General features: G+C 43.8%; 1 protein-coding gene across 2 annotated transcripts in view; it reads right to left on the bottom strand.

The window, feature by feature from the left end:
- dtx2 (deltex 2, E3 ubiquitin ligase) overlaps window positions 1–21,501 on the bottom strand; it is a 44,356-nt gene that overhangs the window by 16,022 nt on the left and 6,833 nt on the right. For both annotated transcript variants that reach the window (XM_085964287.1, XM_085964288.1), the window contains exons 2-3: window positions 17,512–18,094; window positions 3,488–3,546 (exon numbers count right to left, since the gene is read on the bottom strand). In XM_085964287.1, the coding sequence (XP_085820413.1) occupies window positions 3,488–3,546; window positions 17,512–18,094 (642 nt within the window). The remainder of the gene's footprint in view (window positions 1–3,487; window positions 3,547–17,511; window positions 18,095–21,501) is intronic.

Below are 21,501 nucleotides of genomic sequence, written 5' to 3'. Positions count from 1 at the left end.
TGATTTGAAAGAGACAGTGAACAAAACCCCACAGAATAAGCAATAGGGCAGCAGGCCTGTGTAAATACCATGGCAACAGCAGCATTTTCGGAAACACTGGGATACTGTTTATCGGGGAATATTCCAGTTCTACAGCAGCACAGAAAGAATTCTAAAACGAAATAACCACACAGAATTTGCAGTAAAGAGTATGAAAGCATCAATGCCTAGCAGTTCTGATACTGGTGCCCAGGTTATCGGCATCGCCCCGTGGTTTGCACTCTCTTTAAATAAGTAAAAAGAGTAAGCAGCATTCACTTTTTGGAAAATAAATCACTTCATCCTTTATATTCAGTGTGGGGGGCTCTCTGTGGAATTGTCCTACTCCCTTCCCCATTCAGATACACAATTGGATATTTGTTGAGGGAGTGTTATGTACAATTTCTTTTCCCAAAATTCTTGCAGATTTTTTTCTCAACTGGATACAAATTTCTCTACGGAGAAGGTTGAGATTTCTCTGAAGGCTAATCTGCACCAAAGATTTGCCCATTCTTTATGGTCTTGGCTTGGAACTTTCCCCACAAGAAGGAATCAGAGATTGTCAACCAGGATAAGGGGGCAGATAAGAGGAATCAAAGTGGTGTGTCTCCTGCTGCTGTGATGCCATGCACAGGTGATTCAAAATGTCATCTACTGTGCTCAGGATAGTTAATGAAGTCCGTGTTCATCGAAGCACAGATGGGCAGACAGAATTTATACACAGTCTCAAAAGTAACCTTAGATCGAAGGACCAAAAGTCTGGGAGGTGAAATTTAGTATCAATAGACATATGCTTGCATTATCATAACACCTTATTTTCAAAATAAATGTAAGCATTTAATCTTTGAAAGTCACGGGTGAAAATTTGAAAGGGTACCACGGGTGTTTAAGAGATGACCCAAGCATATTAGACCCATGTGAAAGAACCAAAGAACAAAAATACAACTGAATTTGATCCAATGCTGTTTTTAATGGTTTAAAAATGGTTGGTTAGTAGAAGAGTCTATAAAAGATGCACCAATGAATCGCAGCGAGTCTAAACTTATCCCTTTCCATGTTAAGGCAGTGTGGAAGAGCATTTAAAAAAGCAAAGAAGAATATCGGGGTACAAAGCCAGACGATATAAATCTACTGAGGTTATGCAGGGGCTTTATAGTGCATTGGTCAGATCAGGCAGTGTACTGTGTATAGTTCTGACCACTACACTTCAAAAAGGGACATCCATGCATGGGAGAAGGTGCAATGAAAAGCAACAAGACTGATCCTGAATGTAAAGAGAATGCGTTTTAAGGAAAGATCACAGAAGCTTGGAACTGGGCCCAGTGATTAGGCTTCTCTCTGCCAGTGTAATTTGGTGCTCCACTGGCTCCTCAAATTAGACTAGCAATGCTTCCTAACTGTGAAAGTCAGCCCTGGGACAGGAGCTCAACCATCTGGATTGCTTTTCGGTGCCACCGTCAGTGTTACCCGGCTGCCCTGATACTGTACATATGCTAATCAAACATCCAATTTCACTTTCAGATGTCATTCCCCTCAACTGCAGGCAACCTATGAACAGTCAAACTTAAAATTTACCCCCAGATCATTGTCCCCGCTCATGATTTTTTAGTTAATTTTACAATTTCATACTTTTACGAAATGTGGTACATATTTGACGAGCAAAATTGCAATCTTATGGCTAAATTATGAGCAATATAAAAACAAATTTGTTTCTCCAATCCCCCAATATTTAACAGTGCCTTGGGATCTTGATAAGATCTCTCAACAATGGTACATAACGGGACCAGCACATCAGTGAAACAACCCAAAACAGCGATGCTTACAGAGCTCTAGACAGCACTGCACTCTTCCACGAAACAGATTTTAAATTGGTAACTGTGTGCAATCCCTTCTGTGCTGAAGTGGGACTTCTTTGCAATTTGTGGAACAATTAGATTTGAGCTGAATTTCCAGTGTTCCCCTGCAAATACCTTCACCACAGCCGTTTGAGGATGGCTGTTGATTGATTTATTCATTCAAGTCACCAGGCTACAATAAAAGAACCCAAGCCCTGAAATTACATCTCATGATAACCCACGAACGTTTAGCACATTTGTCGTCTTTTTTGACAGACACTGACCCATTTAAAATAAGTGGATTACTGCCTCTGCCAATAGAGAGAGGAGGGGGAAATTACAGGCAAACATGTAAAGCTTTCATGCACTAGCATGCCTCAGCGTAATTTTAGGGCACAGCTTCTTAAATGGATCAGCAGATTTACAGCTTTCTAAAAGTAAACACAGGATAACTGGCAAACTGGGCAAATGATCCAGTCATGAAGAACAGCTAATGGAAATTTTCAGACTTACTGAATTTGCCTGAAGTTGAGCGAGGATAAAGTCCATAAATGGCAGCTTCAAAGAAGGATGTAGAGACATTGCAGAGCAAGAGCATCATTGTAGAAAACAGAACACTTACCTTCTTAGTAGTTAGCGAGGCTATCAAACATTAAGATAAGGTATAACAACAGACAAAATGCAGTGTAGTGCAGCGCACCCTCAATAATGACAATGTGCCACCTTCCACTCCACCTTCTGAACAGCAGACTCTACTGCCCCATTGTTATTTATTTCCCTCACTCTGATCTTCACTATCTTCTGAGCAGGGTGATGGAAAGTGTTGTTCTGTGGCCTTATCTCCACTGGAAGCTAGACTGAGATCACCTAGACTCTTACCATCGGGATACCTGGGTATGACGGGATTCCTCCTTGTATTTTCTTCTCCTTCTGACAGTGCAGATTCATACTAGATATAACTCTAGGGTATCGGAGAATGAAGGTCGGTTGAGTTAGAGGGCACTGTACTTTCATTTCTTGAAACCCATATTTAACACATCACCTTGACATACAAGAAAGTATTACCTTTCAGGTTCCCCCCCACAACGGCTCACGGAGCCAATGAAAATGTGATACCGAGCCATATAGGTCAAAGTGGTACCTCACGCAAATGAGCAATCATCACATGAATATACAATTGAGCCTGATGCCGTCCTTGCCTGACACTCATGTATGTGTACTTACTAGAAAGGACCAAAAGGAATTCTTGTTTATATTTCCATTCCGTAATCTCGATTTGCTGAAGTTGACTGTAGCAGCCCTTCCACAGGCCTGGCTGAGACCAGCTAACTCATGGGACTGTTCTCATTTGTATGGCTTGGTATCACATTCGCATGTACTCGCTGAGCTGCTGGGGCAGATCGAGAGACAATACTTTGTCTCCTGTGTCTAGGCTACATGCTAGATATGGACTGAAAGAATAGTGCCCTCTAACTCAAATGGAACTTCCAATCCCTAGCATTGAGAAGACTTTTAAACTGCTGCTTCAGAAACCACATCAAAAGTTAACAGTCTTTTAACAGTGACTTCTAATCTGGAGCTTTAGGTATCATTTTACTGGACATCTATATATTATTAATAAGTCATATGATTACCTGCAAATGCTGGGAATACATTGTTTGGACCGTTCAGCTGGATCGGCAATGTTGGAATGCTGGCAAAAAAAACAAATTCAGTACAAGTTACTGGGATTGAACAAGATAAACAATAATTCCTCTCAATAGCCACTTATACTTCTCAAGAGTCCCAGACAGCCTGGGGCATCCCAATTTTAGTGGTGAAAGATGCTTGCTGCGGCTATAAAGGGAAAGAAACTTGCATTTCTATAGCGCCTTTCACATCCTCAAAGGGCTTGGAATTACTTTTGACGTGCAGTGACTGTTGTAATGTAAGCAAATGCAGCAAACAATATGTACACAAAACAGCAATGAGGTCAATGACCAGCTATTCGGTTTTGGTTGAGGGATAAGTGTTGACCAGGACACCTGGAGAACTTTCCCTACTCTTATTTGAATAGTGTTGTGTGATCTTTTACATCCATCTGAACAGGCAGCTGTGGGGCCTTGATTTAATCTCATCTAAAATACAGCACTCTGACACTTGCAGCACTGCCTCAGTACTGCAAGTGTCAGCCTACCTTATGGGTCAAGTCCTAGAATGGGGCTTTTTTTTTTTAAACATAGAATTTACAGCACAGAAACAGGCCATTCGGCCCAACAGGTTGATACTGGTGTTGATGCTCCACACGAGCCTCCTCCCTCCTTACATTAGCATATTCTTCAACACTCATTTCATGTTTTGTTAAAACCAGAGATCATTATAGTACCCATAGGTGCAAGATGAGAATTACTTGCCATACAGCTATTAACAGCCATCAATGCATCACTTGGGAGCTAACAAAGCACTTCAAACACACCCGCTTAACTGGAGGGAAATGATGATCTGATCATTGAAAGCAGATCAGTTACTATTCAAAATGCTATTGGCATGACCATTTAAAAAAAAAACCTGAGTTTTTCTTTATGCTTCACTTTTCTCCTTTACCGTTTCAGATTCTGATACAAGTCAGTGAACTTACTCTACTGAATTGTCACTACATGGACGCTCCACCAGCTAAACTAACAAAGGGGATTCCAAAAATACAAGTTCTTTTCCCTCAGTGTCCTAGGATAACTAGTATGCTATACTAAATGGATTATTGGTACTACTAGAACCTTCCTATTTTTATAAATTTCAGTTGTCAAAGACTATCTGACGTGCCATATTTATTTTTCTTTAGGTCATAAGCAACATGCAAGGGTATTCCATAAGCTCCCTCAAGTTTTCTAGGTTCAACATATTCTGTCTTCACATTATTTTATACATTTAAGAAGTATTTTATCTTAAATTGCAAATAGCTGGGGGGGGGGGGGGGGGGGGGGGGGCGGGTGGAAAGAGAAGGTGGGGCTTTGAGCAATAGAGCATCTCTCTTTCCTTGCCCTTTCTCCCAACCTCTCAGCACTGCTAGTTCTTAAGTCCCTGTCACACTTTTAAATACCTCAATTGATTCTGCATCTATTGCCTTTAGGACAGTGCACTCTGCATTCTCACTTGTGTTGAGATTTTTCTGGATTGCCTCTTAGTTAAAACTTTAAGATATGACCACTTGTTTGCGATTCCCCGTCTGTGTGCCGTTCTGGAGTCCACATTTGCACAGAGGCTTGTGAAGCTGTGGATGCACTAATGGTCTCTACCTCAATCACTAGATCCATGTCAACAATTAAGAATAGGTGGTTGAAGGAAGAGAGAATAAAGGGATATGGGATCAGAACAGGCGCGTGGGATTAGGATTACTGCTCGTGTGGAGGACAAACACCAGCATGGACTGGTTGAGCTGAACGGCCTGCTGTCATTTCTGTGTAATTCTATGCAAGAGAAAGAGGCCACCCTGACCCAGTGCTGGGAACTCATTTTGTTTCCAGGGATAAAGAAATACTAGTACTGGCACTGATGCATAAAACTAGCATAAAATGCTGTTTTAGCTCTTCCAATTCTGGCCTCTTGCGCATCCCCAATTTTCATCACGCCACCACTGGTGGCCTTCAGCTGCCCAAGCCCGTAAGCTCTGGAATTCCCTCCCTAAACCTCTACACATCATTAGCTCGCTCTCCTCTTTTAAGATGCTCCTTAAAACTGACCTCTTTGACCAAGCTTTTGGTCACCTAGCCGAATAGCTCATGCAGCTCGTTGACAAATTTTGTTTGATACACACACCTGTGAAGCGTCTTGGGACATTTTACTACATTAAAAGGTGGTTATATAAATGTAAGCTGTGGTTGTAGTAACACCCCTAGCCATAGTGACGTGCGAAAGTTGAAACACACAAAAGGGGCAAAACTAAATGTCACTAAGAAAAACCCAACTGACAATTCTACTCCAGATATAAAAGAACCGATCCTTCCATTGACACGGTCTTTGGTTCAGTCACTCATTCTGTGCATTCCACAGCTTCAGAACACTGTGTAAAGAACTCAATATCGAGTTCAACAATTTCAGATCATAAGCTCGGCCCCCATTTCATTTTCTCTTGTAATTGTTCCACTCCTTTCCCCCCCCCCCCCTTTCCTTTTGTTTCTCTCTCACACCTGGCAGCTATCTTTTGCCCTGCCAGTACACTTTACACCTAATCCCAGCCTATTACCATCTCGTCCAGCTTCTAATCTCTTTTACTTCTTTTGTTTCTTTTATTCTTTTGTCTGATCGTAGCCCTGCCTTCGATCTAGTTTCTTTCCTTTCCAGTTTTGAAGAAGGGTCCAACCCAAAACGTCAACTCAAATTGCTCTCCACGGATGTTGCCTGACCTGCTGAGTTTTTCCAGCATTTTCTGTTGTTATTTTGTAAAGAAGTTTCTCCTGCTCTCTGTCCTTATTCCAGACATCGCAGTATCGAGTCATTCTCAATTGCGAGGGCCAGTGTTGCCCTGGGTTATCTGAGCAAGGAGAGATAACCCAGACACAGTTCATCAGGATTATTATTTCACAGTGACACAGCCAGAAGGAAATGCTCTCTGTCCAGGACAGCTTTCCCCCCCCCCCCCCCCCCCCAGATGCCTCAAAACAGGAAGCATTAACAGCACAGAGTTTTTAGACAAAAGGACACATCCCAAAGTAGTAGCTCAAAAGTCTCGGAGACAATCCAGAGGAAGAGCTAACTTTAGCAGCTCTTTATTCACCATCACCTTTCATAAAAATAGATCCTAAATGGGAAATATATGAATTACTTGGCTCCAAAACTTGCTTTGCGGCTTGGAAGCACTGCGCTATTTGTGTGTATTTGCAAAATAAATGTCCTTTAGAGCAAATGTATTTATAACCAGTTAGTGGGGGAATGAGTGATACAACGGAAGGGAGAATACACATCGGGTGAGAACGGGGTTGGTTGTAATGCCCGTGAAGAGCATCATGGCTGATCATCTTCATGCAAACTTACAACAGAAGTCATTGGGCAACAATCAAGAATGGGAACCCTGGCTGATTTTGACTATCCCTAGCTCAGAGGCAGCAACCCTAACTCCAGGCGAGAGCAGCCAACACAACAAAAACCTTCCTGGTTTAGAGCAAAACCCACCAGGGGTCTCAAAATTCTCCAAGAGCTTCAGCTAGATAAACGACATCACGTGGCTGAGACACAAAGAATCTATGCTCATGAATAACTCTGCATTATACTGGACATTACAGCAACTGTAATTTGTTACTGGCGTTGTCCTTTTACTCACCACACTTTCAGCAGACTTGGATTAGCAAGGAAACCTAAACCCTGCTCATTTTTAACCACATTTATATACCCTTCATTTAGTCTAACTAGTAGCTACGCCTACAATAGGACAGGGACCAAATGTCTGAATAATAAATTTCAACATACATAACTGGGTACTTTACCTCCATATACTTTCTAAAGTCCAGTCCCTGGAAATATCATTTGTACATCAGAACTTATTTGGTCACTTTTGCACAGCCAATGCCTATGGTTCTCTGATGTTTGTGGTATGAAACCTTTTGTTCTTCACTGCTAAAGGCCACCAACATTTGCTATCTGCTCACTCAGCTAAACTACTGGGTATTTTTCCATGACAGAAATTGGGGGAGGTAAAGAGAAAAAAGGAAAGTATAGTACTATGCAAGGCCGCAGGTAGCAAGGGACAAAATAGTGAGAAGCATGAACATTTTTCAGGCCTGTATTTACACGGAAGCTAAACTTGAGGGCATGCATTTGATTTATCCATTAACCCATATAGGTATTCAGCATATGGACAGTACATTTGTGCAAGGTAGTCCATTCAGCTACAAATTACCGTACCAAATGGACCCTGTGATAGCCTAACAAAAATAAAGAACCCTGATCAGCTAGAGTCCAACAATTGGGCTCAGCATCAGGTTATTAGGTTGGGCAAGGAGAAAAATAGACCAGGGCTGCAATTCTTGCTCACTATCTGTCGACTCGTGTTGTGAAACGTGCAGGCATGGGTGCTGGATGAGGACAGAATTGGGTCCTCCCTTGACTCACTATCCGGGCACAAGCACAGAGAATGGCCACTCAGTCAAGGTGCCGGAGTGCAGCCCGTGGCCTTCGACACCCAGCCAGGAGCGAGCAAATTCAGGACAGCAGAAAAATAAAGGTGGGGGAAACGACAGAATAGTAAACACTGTGGTTTTAACTTAAAATGCTGCGTTGTACATACGGCACCTCTGCCAAGTGATAAAAACCTGGATTTTTCTTCCGTTTGCATTTTTGCAGGAATGGAACTCAACTACAGGGATTGTGACAATGGAGCAGCACAATAGGGAAGGAAGGCTCACTGCATTTGGTTTTAATAGCAGGATGTTTGTCATTCATGTTAGTAAGTGACCTTGTAGTACAAGGTGATAGACAATAACTAAAACTGTCTAGTGAAGAAGGCAGTATTATTAAAAAGGACATATATACACGTGTACCAAGCTGAAATGTTAATTCATGTCTGCTAGAGTATCCCTCCCCCCCCCAGAAAAAAGGTTTGGATACAGAAAAGATGCAATATTGAGGTGCAATTATTTCAAAATAGATTGAACAGGTTTTACCCATCCTTCCCCCACTCCCACCCATAATCTTCTTCTCATTTCCCAAAGCACTCACGGATGCTGGTGTACAGAATCATAGAAACTTGCAGCACAAAAGGGGGCCATTCGGCCCATCGTGCCAGTGCTGGCTCTTTGAAACAGCAGTCGTGTTTAGTCCCACAATCTTGCTTTTTCTCCGTAACCCTGCAAGTTCCTCATCCCCCAGTACCTGTCCAACTCCATTTTAAAATTATTTATGGAATCAGCTTCCACCACCTTTACAGGTAGAACATTCCAGATCCGGACAATGGAGTGAAAACATTCTCAGTGTAATGTACACCTGCATGAAGCAGGCATCCATTATTTGCACTGTGACAGGAGTGGGTCCAGGTAATTCATGTGTGCCCACCTCCTGCACCTTCTCCGCCATTCAACTGTTCTTCAGCCACCTCCGCTGATTCCTTCAAGTCGCACGTGTAATACCGAATTACAAATGGGTCACCCATTGTGTAAGGTGGAATGATGGGATCAAAGAGCTCCCCAGTTCTCCTGAAAAGTGGCCAGTGTGCCCCTCTAGTGAAGTAAACTAGTTTGATAGGTGCAGGCAGTTAAAGCCAGCAGGCTGGTGTGGCATTATAGCCAAGCTCAACCATCGCCTAACCAGTCCACAAACTGAACTTTCCATCAGGTTCACGGGACAGTGACCAGGAACGGAAACCGTGGCCGATTCTTCCCTCCCGAGCCCAGGAGCACGAGGGGTCGGTCACAGTATTTCCATTGTCGCCCTGGCCGAGAGCTCAGAAATTGTTTCATTTAAAAAGTGCGTTGCCTAACAGCGATCATATTTTTTTAAAATACGCAGGGTTGACTGTCTTTCTGAAGTAAGGCTGCCTCCTCACTCTGCAGTCACATTCTTGTACTGTTTGAAAATGATTTATATAGAAGTTTTGAGAGTACCTGGCACACTTCAGACATCACACAAGTGTCAAAAGTACATACATAAACAAGGAACGAAAGGTACCCATTTCATGTTTGTTTCTGATCTGGAGCCAAAACTTTACAAGCCCCTGGCAGACTTCCCTCACCAAACAACTGTTAAACTCTGGCTGACCTCAGGACCTAGCCAGTTAGACCACTTCCACAGAGTGCGTCAAAGCAGAAGCCTTAAAAGGACAGGAGCTATACATAACTGTACTCCAGACACACCATGATCAATGCCGGAGATCAGCATCGTTTCACTAAATGTATGAATTGGCTCTACATGCAATTTGTGTCTTAAGAATAATTGAAAATAGCTGGCAAAACAAGTGTTAAGAGTTGTAGAGAGTGTTATGGAAAGCAGGCTCACTCCTTCACCATAGACAAAGCTATGGAAGCAGGTCCTTTTAATGCTCTCACCTCCCACAACCAAAAAAACTATTTTAAATAAACCATGAGATAAAAAATAAACTTGAAAACTTCAAAAATATTTTATTTAAAGTCTGTTTTTTGGTATTATAGAACAGTATAGAGCAGTTGCAATCATGTATGATCTCAGTGCCAATACACATTCATGCTGTACATGCATAGCTGACAAACTGGGTGGATAATGGGTGAGGACAGCAGTCGGGCCCCACTGTGCCGCCCTCCGAGGTCAAATACCCTGCCAACTCTCGGTGTCTAGGCTCACACATGAAAGGCAGCGATTTGGGAAGGGTACCAGAGGGCTGCAGGTACCTACGAAATTCCACTCCAGCGGGAGAGGGGTGGAGAAAAGTGAAAGGAAAGAAAACATTATAAGCAAGAGTCGACAACAGCTTCTAACTCCAACCTCTACAGTGATGGGTCTTTTTTTTTTTAAATGTAAATTTACATTACATTAAGGTGCAATGTTACAAAACCCCATCAGCGTTTTTTAAAACCTTTCCAAGCTGTCCGAGGGTTACAAAATTGTTGGTATTATTGATGAAAGATTTTGTGCAGATGGCATGACTGGGTCTGCCAAGCACAACATTATCTGTGCAGAGACATTACCGAGCTGCTGCAGGGATTTATCTTGGCTCTTTAGTGATTGACATGTTATTAAAGTCAGGAACTTCATGTTGCAAGAAAGAACTTATTTATTCACACAAAGACCGCCTATTTCCACCTCCGTAACATTGCCAGTCTCCGCCCTTGCCTCAGCTCATCTGCTGCTGAAACCCTCATCCATGTCTTTGTTACCTCGAGACTTGACTATTCCAACGCACTCCTGGCTGGCCTCCCACATTCCACCCTACGTAAACTTGAGGTCATCCAAAACTCGGCACCGAGTCCCGTTCGCCCATCTCCCCTGCGCTCGCTGACCTACATTGGCTCCTGGTTAAGCAGCGCCTCGATTTCAAAATTCTCATCCTTGTTTTCAAACCCCTTCCTATCTCTGTAATCTCCTTCAGCCCCACAACTTCACACCCCACACACCACCCCCCCCCCCCCCCACCCACCCCAAGATATCTGCGCTCCTCTAATTCTGCCCTCTTGAGCATCCCGGAGTATAATCGCTCAATCTTTGGTGGCTGTGCCTTCTGCTGCCTAGGCCCTAAGCTCTGGAATTCCCTGCCTAAACCTCTCCGCCTCGCTACCTCTCTTTCCTCCTTTAAGACGCTCCTTAAAACCTACCTATTTGACCAAGCTTTTGGTCACCTGCCCTAATTTATCCTTATGTGGCTCAGTCAAATTTTGTCTTAAAATACAGCGCCTTGGGATGTTTTACTATGTTAAAGGCGCTATATAAATACAAGTTGTTGTTGTTATAAAACATCCGAAATCCTCCTCCTTCACCAATTTTCTTCCTTTCTCCCTCTCCTGAAAGGACCTGTGGTGCAGTTCTACTTGTCCAGATGGCGATGAGCAAGACTTCACAAGCTGTTCTGATCACTGTCCCAGCAACTCCCTGCTGAACATGTGCAGGCAGGGACACAGTGCTTTGATTCGCTCTTTGGTCAATGCTCAGCAGGCAGTTTCCAGTCGAGTGGTCGGAAACAGAAACCCTGGCCGAATTTTAACATTTCCACTCTGGCCCCTATTGCTGTTTTGGCAGAGATCGGCTCACTCAGCAGAGACTGGGGACTGAGGCGGGGATCTTCTGGGCCATGTGGTTTACCTGGGGATACGTTAACCCACATCGGGGGAGCTGAACTTATTGCCCCCAACCTTTTGAAAATTACAACTGTTGCTGGATTGCATGTTTATTTGTTTTCCTTCTTAACCGATTTTCTTCCCTTCTGTCCTGAAGGCCCAATTAGGACAGTGCATCGTTTACAGCCCCTTGCCCAAGTGGTCACTCACTAGCGTGGATTTTCACAGCAAGTATCGGTATTCAGAGTCCCCACTTGCACCAAAATGGCCTTTTCCTTACAAACAAGACTTCAGTGAATATCGGCAAGCTCTTTGACCAAGAGCAGCATCACAGCAGAACTTCTCCACGCGTACTTTCATCGATCACGGGATGGGGGGGGGGGGAACATTAGGGTTTAGTTCCTAATCACTATCTAGTGCCCCCTGCTACGTGTAAGTTATGGGTGTCTAGTGAGGACAGAATTATGCTCAGCTGTGATGCCCCAAACTAGGGATGAGACACGAAGAGCAGCCTTAGTATTGGAGGGGTGCTGGTGTCTGTAGGACTGTACATAGCATGAGACACATCACCCTCGAGAGATGGAGAGAAAGCAGACTGAAAACAACTCATTCCTATACCAGAACGCTCTAAAAGTGAAGCTTAGTACTTTTAGTTAACTGTGAGGACCACAGCTAGGTGAAGTACTGTACAATGGAAAAAGGGTAGGCAGGCTGCTTGTAGACTTTACTGAATGATACATCAAGTGGTAAGTAATCACATACCACAAGAACTACAGGAAATGCATGGAACAGCTGCTATTCCCATCTTCACTTTTACTGGGTTTGCAGACAATGTGAAAAACCTTTAATTGGATCCCTTATAACCTTGATTCACTCAAAGACTTTACCCCTGAGCAGTTGCTTGTATTGTCCATGCTTTCTTGCCTATTTAACAAATTACATAAATCAGTTGAAGCAACACTGTCCCCCCACCCCCCCCCCCCCCCCCAATTCAGCTAGGGATCTGCATGTGGAAGACGCAGCCTACTGCTGCAATTAAAACCACCGAACTTTCCGCTCAGTAACCTCAAAAACACTCGCTGACTGCAGGATGCGTCCGAGTGGGAGCTTCTCGCCCACCGTGCTAGTAACCACAGGAGGCTCTGTTATCTGGATGATCAGGTGTCGGTGTCTGCTGCAGGTCAATCAGGCAAGATAAGGAAATGGCAGAAATAGAGCTGAAGTGTAGGTCAGAAAATAGAGACAGTCGGGCAGCATCTGTGGGGAAACAGAAGACTGTCGGTCAACATTTCAGGTCCAACAGCCCTGAGGTAAGGTCTTGGACCGGAACAGTCAACTGACTGACTTCTGTTTCCCCACAGATGCTGTCTCACCTCCTGAGTATATCCAACTTCTTCTGTTTTGTTTTCAGATTTCCAGCATCTGCTGGGTTTTGCTTTTAGGTAGTTTTCCCGTTTTATTCTCAATTTGATTGCATTTGAGTGGTGGGACAGATGAGGGAGTCGGAGAGGGATACAGAGCAGCAGAAGGCTAAGGGGATAAGGACAGACAGTGACTAACCACACAAGGTGACGGGGATGAGAGAACAGATAAAGTAGCAACATGTGTGTGTGCCATTTTGATTAATAAAATAACTATTTAGTCGAATAATAATTAAAAATAATTAAAACCAGTCAAGAAATTGTCCAATATAGACAACCTGAAAATTTAACACCACATTGTTATTTGGGGGGGGGGGGGGGAAGGGGAGAGTGGGGGGAAGTGTACCCCCAAGCACTCTTACCCACAATGTAAAAATGCCTTTAAAAATGGAAGGTGGAAAAATAAATGAACACTTTGAAGGTTTAACCTGTGACTATATCCTCGGGAGTGTTTATAGCCTTTTCATTACAGGCAATGACTCCCCCCAGCCAGTACCGTACAGGCACTGATACTTCACAAATAAGGGAAACGGTCTGATGAATCGCACAAATGGGATCGGGTTGAAACTTTCAATGTAAATTACTCATCTTCTCTGTTCTGCAGCATTTTCCTTTTTGCTAATAACTCTTTGTTATGGGCTGCGTGGCTGAGCAGAGCAGAGCAGATAAATATAAGCAGGCAGGAACCACCTCATGGAGTCTGGGAACTGTTATGACCAGTATGGATTCAAGAGAAACTGACCTTTATTTTTTTTTATTTTTTTTTATTTTTTTTAAAAAGTTATCTGAAAGTTTTCTACTTTTTAAAATACTGTTCGTACCAAGCAAAGGGGGGAAAAAATGACACTATTTCCAGCGATTTCCTCACCTTGGCTGACAGGGGATGCAAAAGCTCAGGTAAAAATGAAGAAGCCACAAAAAACAGCAGTGGGGCTGATCTCGTGTCCCTCAGAGTAAGTGCTCAAAGGGAGTGGTGAATGGGTTTTTGGTGGCATTTGCTCAGTGGGGCCCCCCCCCCCCCCCCCCCAAAACAACCTGTACAAAACAGGTCAGGAGCTGGGTCTCCCACCCATTGCAGAATCCTGCCACATCTCCCCAACATTAACACTTTAGGCATAACTCTTGCCAAGAACCACAACTGAAGCAAGCTCTCATTTGGAAAAGACGGCAGTAGTCCCACTCCTGCTGTTCCCGAGTGCGCAGCAGCACCCCACCTGCCGTACATGCTGCTCTGCCCGACTGGAACAATACCAAGTTCCCTCGCACAGGCTCCGGCAGGTCCCAGCACCAAGATTTTGTTTTAAACTGAAGTCAGCGATTGATCCATAGAACGCCAAGTGATTTAACTCCATCATCATTTGATTTTAAGATAAACCATCTCAGTGACCTCTGGCATCAAATAGGGTTCCACCTGCCTCTTCGCCCCAACCCCTCCAGAAGGACACGATTAATTTAAAAACTCAATAGCCAACCAGAAGTCTCTCAAACTGGCCAACTGTGAACAACTGCAGGTTAAAGGGCTCCATCAGACAGGTTAAACATAACATAAGAAATAAGAGCAGGAGCAGGCCATACGGTCCCTCGAGCCTGCTCCGCCATTCAATAAGAACATGACTGACCATCAACCTCAACTCCACTTTCCCGATCTCCATATCCCTCGATTCACCTAGAGTCCAAAAACCTATCTATCTCAGCCTTGAATATACTCAGACTCAGCATCCACAGCCCCCTGGGGCAGAGAATTCCAAAGATTCACAACCCTGAGTGAAGAAAGTCGTCCTGCATCTCAGTCTTAAATGGCTGACCCCTTATCCCAAGACTATGCCCCCTAGTTCTAGACACTCTAGCCAGGGGAAACAACCTCTCAGCATCTACCCAGTCAATCCCCTTCAGAATCTTGTATGTTTCAATGAGATCACCTCTCATTCTTCTAAACTCCAGAGAGTATCGGCCCATTCTACACAATCTCTCATCATAAACCAGCCCTCTCATCCCAGGAATCAATCTAGTGAACCTTCGTTGCACCGCCTCCAAGGCAAGTATATCCTTCCTTAGATAAGGAGACCAAAACTGTGCACAGTACTCCAGGTGTGGTCTCACCAAGGCCCTGTACAATTGTAGCAAGACTTCCTTACTCTTATACTCCAACCCCCTTACAATAAAGGCCAACATGCCATTTGCCTTCCTTATTGCTTGCTGTACCTGCATGCTAGCTTTCTGTGTTTCTTGCACGAGGACACCCAAATCTCTCTGAACACCAACATTTAAAAGTTACTCACCATTTAAAAAAATTGTTTTTCCATTCTTCCTACCAGTGAATAACCTCACATTTCCCCACATTATACTCCATCTGCCTCCTTACTGCCCACTCACTTAATCTATCTATATCCCTTTGCAGACTCGTGTTCTCCTCACAGCTTACTGTCCCACCTAGCTTTGTATCAGCAGCAAACTTGGATACATTACACTCGGTCCCTTCATCTAGGTCATTAATATAGATTGTAAATAGCTGAGGCCCCGGCACTCTGATCCTTGCGGCACCCCACTAGTTACAGCCTGCCAACCTGACAAAGACCCGGTTATCCCTACTCTGTTTTCTGTCCGTTTAGCAATCCTCTAACCATATTACCCCCAACCCCATGAGCAATTATCTTGTGTAATAACCTTTTATCTGACACCTTATCGAATGTCTTTTGGAAATCCAAATATACATCATCCACTGGTTCCCCTTTATCTACGCTGCTAGTTACATCCTCACAAAATTCTAATAAATGTCAAACACGGGCTCCATCAGTGTCAAGCCGAGAGCAAGTAACTGTACAGTACAAGACTTTTCTTTAGAAATTAAAAAAATCCAAACACAATTCTGTGACCGTACATAAGGACATATGAAATAGGAGCAGGAGTAGGCCATGTGGCCCATCAAGCCTGCTCCGCCATTCAATATGATCATGGCTGATCTTCTACATCAACTCCACTTTCCCGCCCTATCCCCATATCCCTTGATTCCCTTAGTGCCCAAAAATCTATCGATCTCAGTCTTGAATATACTCATCGACTGAGCAGCCACATCCCTCGGGTAGAGAATTTCAAAGATTCACAACCCTCTGAATGAAGAAATTTCTCCGCATCTCAGTCCTAAATGGCCGCCCCCTACCACCAATTCTGTGCCTCTACAGGTGCTGCAGTAAAAGATTTGAATATATAATGACAACACAATTAGGTGGTCCTTCAATTTGCAACACCGCGTCAATGAACTTGCTACATTCTACCTGTTCATGCTCTCGCCACTGCCTCCCAAACAAAACATGCATTTATATAGCACCTTTCACAACTTTGGGACGTCCTAAACGCTTCACAGCCAATGAATTACTTTTGAAGTGTAGTCACTGTTGCAATGTAGGAAAATTCAGCAGCCAATTTGCACACAGCAAGCTCCCACAAACAGCAATGATATAAATGACCAGATGATCTGTTTTTAGTGGTGCTAGTTAAGGGATAAATGCTGGCCAAACACCAGAAGAACTTTCTTGCTCTTCTTCGAATAGTGTCATGGGATCTTTCACATCCAACTCGTTTTTCTGCTGTATACTAATAAATATTTTCCTGCAGCAATAGCACTGAATTTGTTTGGTCGGGGTGGGAGAAAGAGGCGGGAGTGTCTCTACATTTGCATCAATCTCAAAGTGGGAATATCCTAACTTACACCAAGTCCCGTTCACCCATCAACCCTGTGCTTGCTGACCTACATTGGCTCCCAGTCCGGCAACACCTCGATTTTAAAATTCTCATCCTCGTTTTTAAATCCCTCCAATGCCTTGTCTCTCCCCATCTCGAACTTCCTCCACCCTAGAACAGGCAAGAGATCTCTGCGCTTCTCGAATTATGGCCACTTGCGCATCCCCAATTTTCATCGCTCCACCATTGGTGGCCGTGCCTTCAGCTGCCTGGGCCCCAAGCTCTGGAATTTCCTCCCTAAACCGCTCTCTCCTCCTTTAAGATGCTCCTTAAAATTGACCTCTGACCAAGCTTTTGGTCATTTGTCCTAATATCACCATATGTGGCTCGGTGTCAAAATGTTTTTGCACCGCTCCCGTGAAGCGCCTGGAGATATTTTACTACGTTAAAGGCGCTGTATAAATGCACGCTGTGGTTAAATGCATGTTGGTTTAAACCAGATCTAGCTCAAAGGCAGAGTTATATGCCATTTGGACACATCACAGTATAACTTCCCAGGGCACACCAAAGCCGCTATAGTGCGCTGCCACATGGTATGCTTCCAAAGTTACAAAATAGAAAGGAATATTTATTTTTGCCTGGGCAGATATAGACCTGGGGAAAAGAAAACACCAACAGTTATATGTCACTGCTCCATTGAGGGCATCCAATATAACTGGAGCAGCTCCACGTATTCACCCTCAGTGTTTCCACATATGGAGCCTAGATTAAGCCAATGGGTTCCCTATATTTGAGGAATCAAAGTCAGTTAAATTGCAGGTGAGCGTTCTGCATCGAGCTTTAATACTATACCTTGAACCATTGATGAAGTAAGAGCCGGAAGCTGTAGATAGATTTGTAGCAGTTGCTGCAGCGCCAGGCCAATTAGAACTTGCGATGGGCATTGGGCCCACAGATGCTGGCCTCTTGCTATAGGGGGAGTATCCATGGTTAGGAGACATCGTTAGAGATGACCTGTTAGAAGTCTGCTGAGTAGAAGGGCCTGCTAAGTTGTAGACAGTCTGTCGGGTACGATTTAAAATGGGCCCAGAGCCAGTATAAGCTAGACACTGATGACAAGAGCAGATTTGACCTCCGTGCATCGGTCCATAAGTGGCTGATGGATAGGGTGCATCAGAAAATCTTTGAACGAGTCTCCTGAATCCCGTGATTTTATTTATCTGACACGCGCTGGCAAAATCCACTATGTAGTTGTAACCGAAGTGCCCTAGATCAGCTACCTGCTGCCTTCCAGTGCAGCAATCCTCGATGAAAATGGAGATGGTCATTTCATAGGCTGTCCAGCCACCTTCATCGTTTTTCCATTGCCATAACAATCCTTGCCCTGGTGCAGAGGACTGAGCATACAGCTGCCTCCTAACCCTTCGCATTCTTCCTGTAAAGAAGATTGTGAAACAAATTAGAATTTAGAAAGAACACAGGAAAACACATGGTTCACGACCACACAGTAAGGAATGTGGAAGATAAACAAGAATTGGCAGCTTTCATTAGAATACTTTACCCAGTAACTTAAGGGTGTTGCACCTACCTTCTCTTTCCCCATAGGCTTTTGCAAGCGGGGGGGGGGGGATAATTACTAACACAGGGCTCCAGACATGTCCACATTGCTCATCTCTTCTGCCTTCCAAAGCCTATTTAGATTTCACCTGGAAATACTATTCTTCACAAGTCTCTGCTCGAGACTTCAGGAATAGAACGATTTTGTAGCAAAAATAAAGCACAGTTTGTATATGCAGTTCCTCACTTTCATGTGTAATGAATGAAAGGTGGACCGTTTTCCTCATAGAATGGAGGCGCGGGAGTTGCCCTGACCCCAACTCACCCACATCTTTGGAGTTAGTTACAAGAATAGCAGGATCTGGGGATAACTCACTTGCCTGTCCTCTCGGCTGGGGAGTGACCGTGCAGACGCAGGGAATAATCTAAATGAAGGGAAGATTTTTTTAAATTTATTTAAAAACTGAACAGGCAGCAGAATGTCCGACGTGACTTGTCCATCACATAAGCTAATGGAGCAGTGTGGAAACACTTACTGCACAGTAACAAGTGACATGTCTCTGGAGATAGTTCAGTTCACCTGCATCATCTCTTTGGTCAACTCAACACAGCCAAATGCAAACATTTCAGATTGATTTCCTAATGTGAAAAGCTGTGAAACGCAGATGCTGCCCCTGAAAACACACCAATGGGCTGGTCCAGAATTTGCGGCTGTAGTGACGGCAAAACTGTCAGCGTTCGTCATCATTACAACTGTGAATCTGAGAGCAACTCCTGGAGTAGGCATACGCGCAGTTATACGCGGAAATCCAGAAGTTGCTATCAGTCATTCCCTGCTCCTTCACCACCATTCCCAATTTCCTGTTCTGTCCTCCATCCCCCCCCACCCAATTAAGAAATTCCATCGATTCTAAAACTTTTTCCAAACATTCAAACCTTACCAATGGGCTTGTTGCTGCACTATAATCGACAAAACAGTGACTACACTTCAAAAGTGATCTATCCGAGAAGCACTTTGGGGTGTCCCGAGAACGCGAACGATGCTATATAAATGCAAGTTCTTTCTTTCACCTATGTAGCAATTTATAAATTAATTATTAGCTAATAAGGACCACTGTAAAATAGCATAAAAGACCAACTTGGAACCTGCTGGCCTTTTCAGTCTAGTCCGACAGCAATGTCAAATTTACACCTTTCATTTCAGTTGCACAAAACCTCATGCATCACAAACTACTAACCAACTCAAGAAACGTGCAATTCATTATCCAATTGTCTAACATACAAAACAACTGAAATGTAGCTGGACCATTCTGTGGCTGCAACAATCACCTCTGCAGACACAGGTTTCCTGTTATTCTTTCTGACTTCCTGTGAAGGCCACTGTGTCAGTGTGCAGACAGCTATTAAACCAGTCTGTACAATCCAGCCCACGTGCCTGTCAAAGAGTATTTTATCTATACTTCCGAACAGCCCCATCCTGTTGATACCCCAACAATTTAAACCCCTTCTCCCACTTCAATTGACTGCCCATGAAATAAGACTTATAGATGAACATTTTTATATCATTTGGAAAATAAATCAGGGTCAAGTAGGGAGATCCACCAGGTACTGGGTGCCGCTTAGGTAAGCATACTGTCCTTTCACCTCTGGAACTTGGAATCAAATAGAAAGCAATTGTCCTGACAGCTGCAAGACTGTGCTACACGAAGGTCTCTCAAACCAGTCCCTCGTAGGGAGTTCAACAGGAAAAATGGCCTATAATTCAGTACAAATAGGTGTCAAATTAGTTCGCTCACTGAAAGAGGTTGTAAGGACGGCTGGTGCTGGAGATGTTACACTTTTGTAATGGGTGGCTCGTCTAAAGTTCCGGTTGTTTTAAACCCAACAGGACGTGCCTGATCCCAGCACTGCATGCCAATGTGGAAGTGTTCCATTCTTTAGCATTGGCATCCCAACTCCTTGAAATTCATCCAAAATTGGTTCTGATTTTGTTTGGAACCTTTCCTTCCATCTATCTGTGAAGCACCATGGGACATTCTTTGCCTTAAAGGCACGACATAAACCTGCAACAAGTACAAGTTATTGTTGGAGCTCCCAAAGACGTGAAAGCTGACCTCAGGATTACTGAAATAGGAAGAAATGGAGCATAAGGCAGGTGCCTTCCCAGAATGGGAGTTTGGGAAAGAGGGAAGAAGTAGTGAGAAACTGTGCCTGTGTCACTCTCATTCTTCACCTAGCCTTCAGCTGTGGAGAGCAGCAATGGTCTGGGAGCTGGTCTCTACCAGGCTGTTTAAGGGAGACACCCAGAAAGTACTTCTTCACACAAAGGGTAGTGGAAATCAGGAACTCTCGCCCCCAAAAAGCTGTTGGGGCTAGGTCAATTGAAAATTTCAAAACGGAGATTGATAGATTTTTGTTAAGCAAGGGAATTGAGGGTTATGGAACCAAGGTGTGCAAGGTGGAGTTAAGATACAGATCAGCCATGATCTAATTGAATGGCAGAACAGGTACAAGGGGCTGAATAGCCTATTCCTGTTCTTAAGTAAAAGGGGACCAAAGTCAGTATGTAGCCAAAAACAAAATTTAAACTTGCGGACTATTCCAACACTTCTTACAAATGGTGGACTTTAAAAAGGATCTTAATTTGACATGACTCAAAAGAACTGCAAAGAATCTTCAGGGCTCAATACTAAACCTGTGATTACACCACTACTTTCATACACATGGCTTTGGATGCCTTTTTTTTTTACAAAAGTGGCTGTATAACACAGGTGTCAGAACCCATCTGACACCTGAATGCACCAAAGCCAAGTGGTGAGAGACCTCCTAATGCCATGTGGTTTAAGAACCGTGACAGGAGGCCATCCAACACCAGTTGTGAGTTCATAGTGGCTGCAGTTTAATTCAAAATAGCCCAGGTGGCCCACTGGACTCCCTGGGCATATTTGAAGCCGTGAGCAGAATCTTTCAAACATTATGGCACACTGGCGCTTTGCACAACTCTGATTTGATCACAGTATTTCTAAAGCCTGTAATAGAGTGGCCTCTGCACAAGTAAAGTGACCAGTGTTTATTTAGCCAGATCAATGGCAAGCCGGATCTCGGAGCACGGTCATAGAAACATTTCAAGCATCAAATGATCAATAAGTGCCAAACCCCGACCACAATTTCACCGAGTATTGTCTGATTTGAGCAATTCAAAAAGCATTGACAATATAGTTTAGTCCATTTAAAACTGCTCCGGGCTTCTTACTAAGAGAAATAGAAGTCCATGTTCTGCTGCTG

This window comes from Somniosus microcephalus, chromosome 22, assembly GCF_052327205.1.
Source record: "Somniosus microcephalus isolate GS21.2 chromosome 22, FLI_Smic_1.0, whole genome shotgun sequence".
Classification (NCBI taxonomy): Eukaryota; Metazoa; Chordata; class Chondrichthyes; order Squaliformes; family Somniosidae; genus Somniosus; species Somniosus microcephalus.
This window is presented reverse-complemented; position numbering and strand designations above follow the sequence as displayed.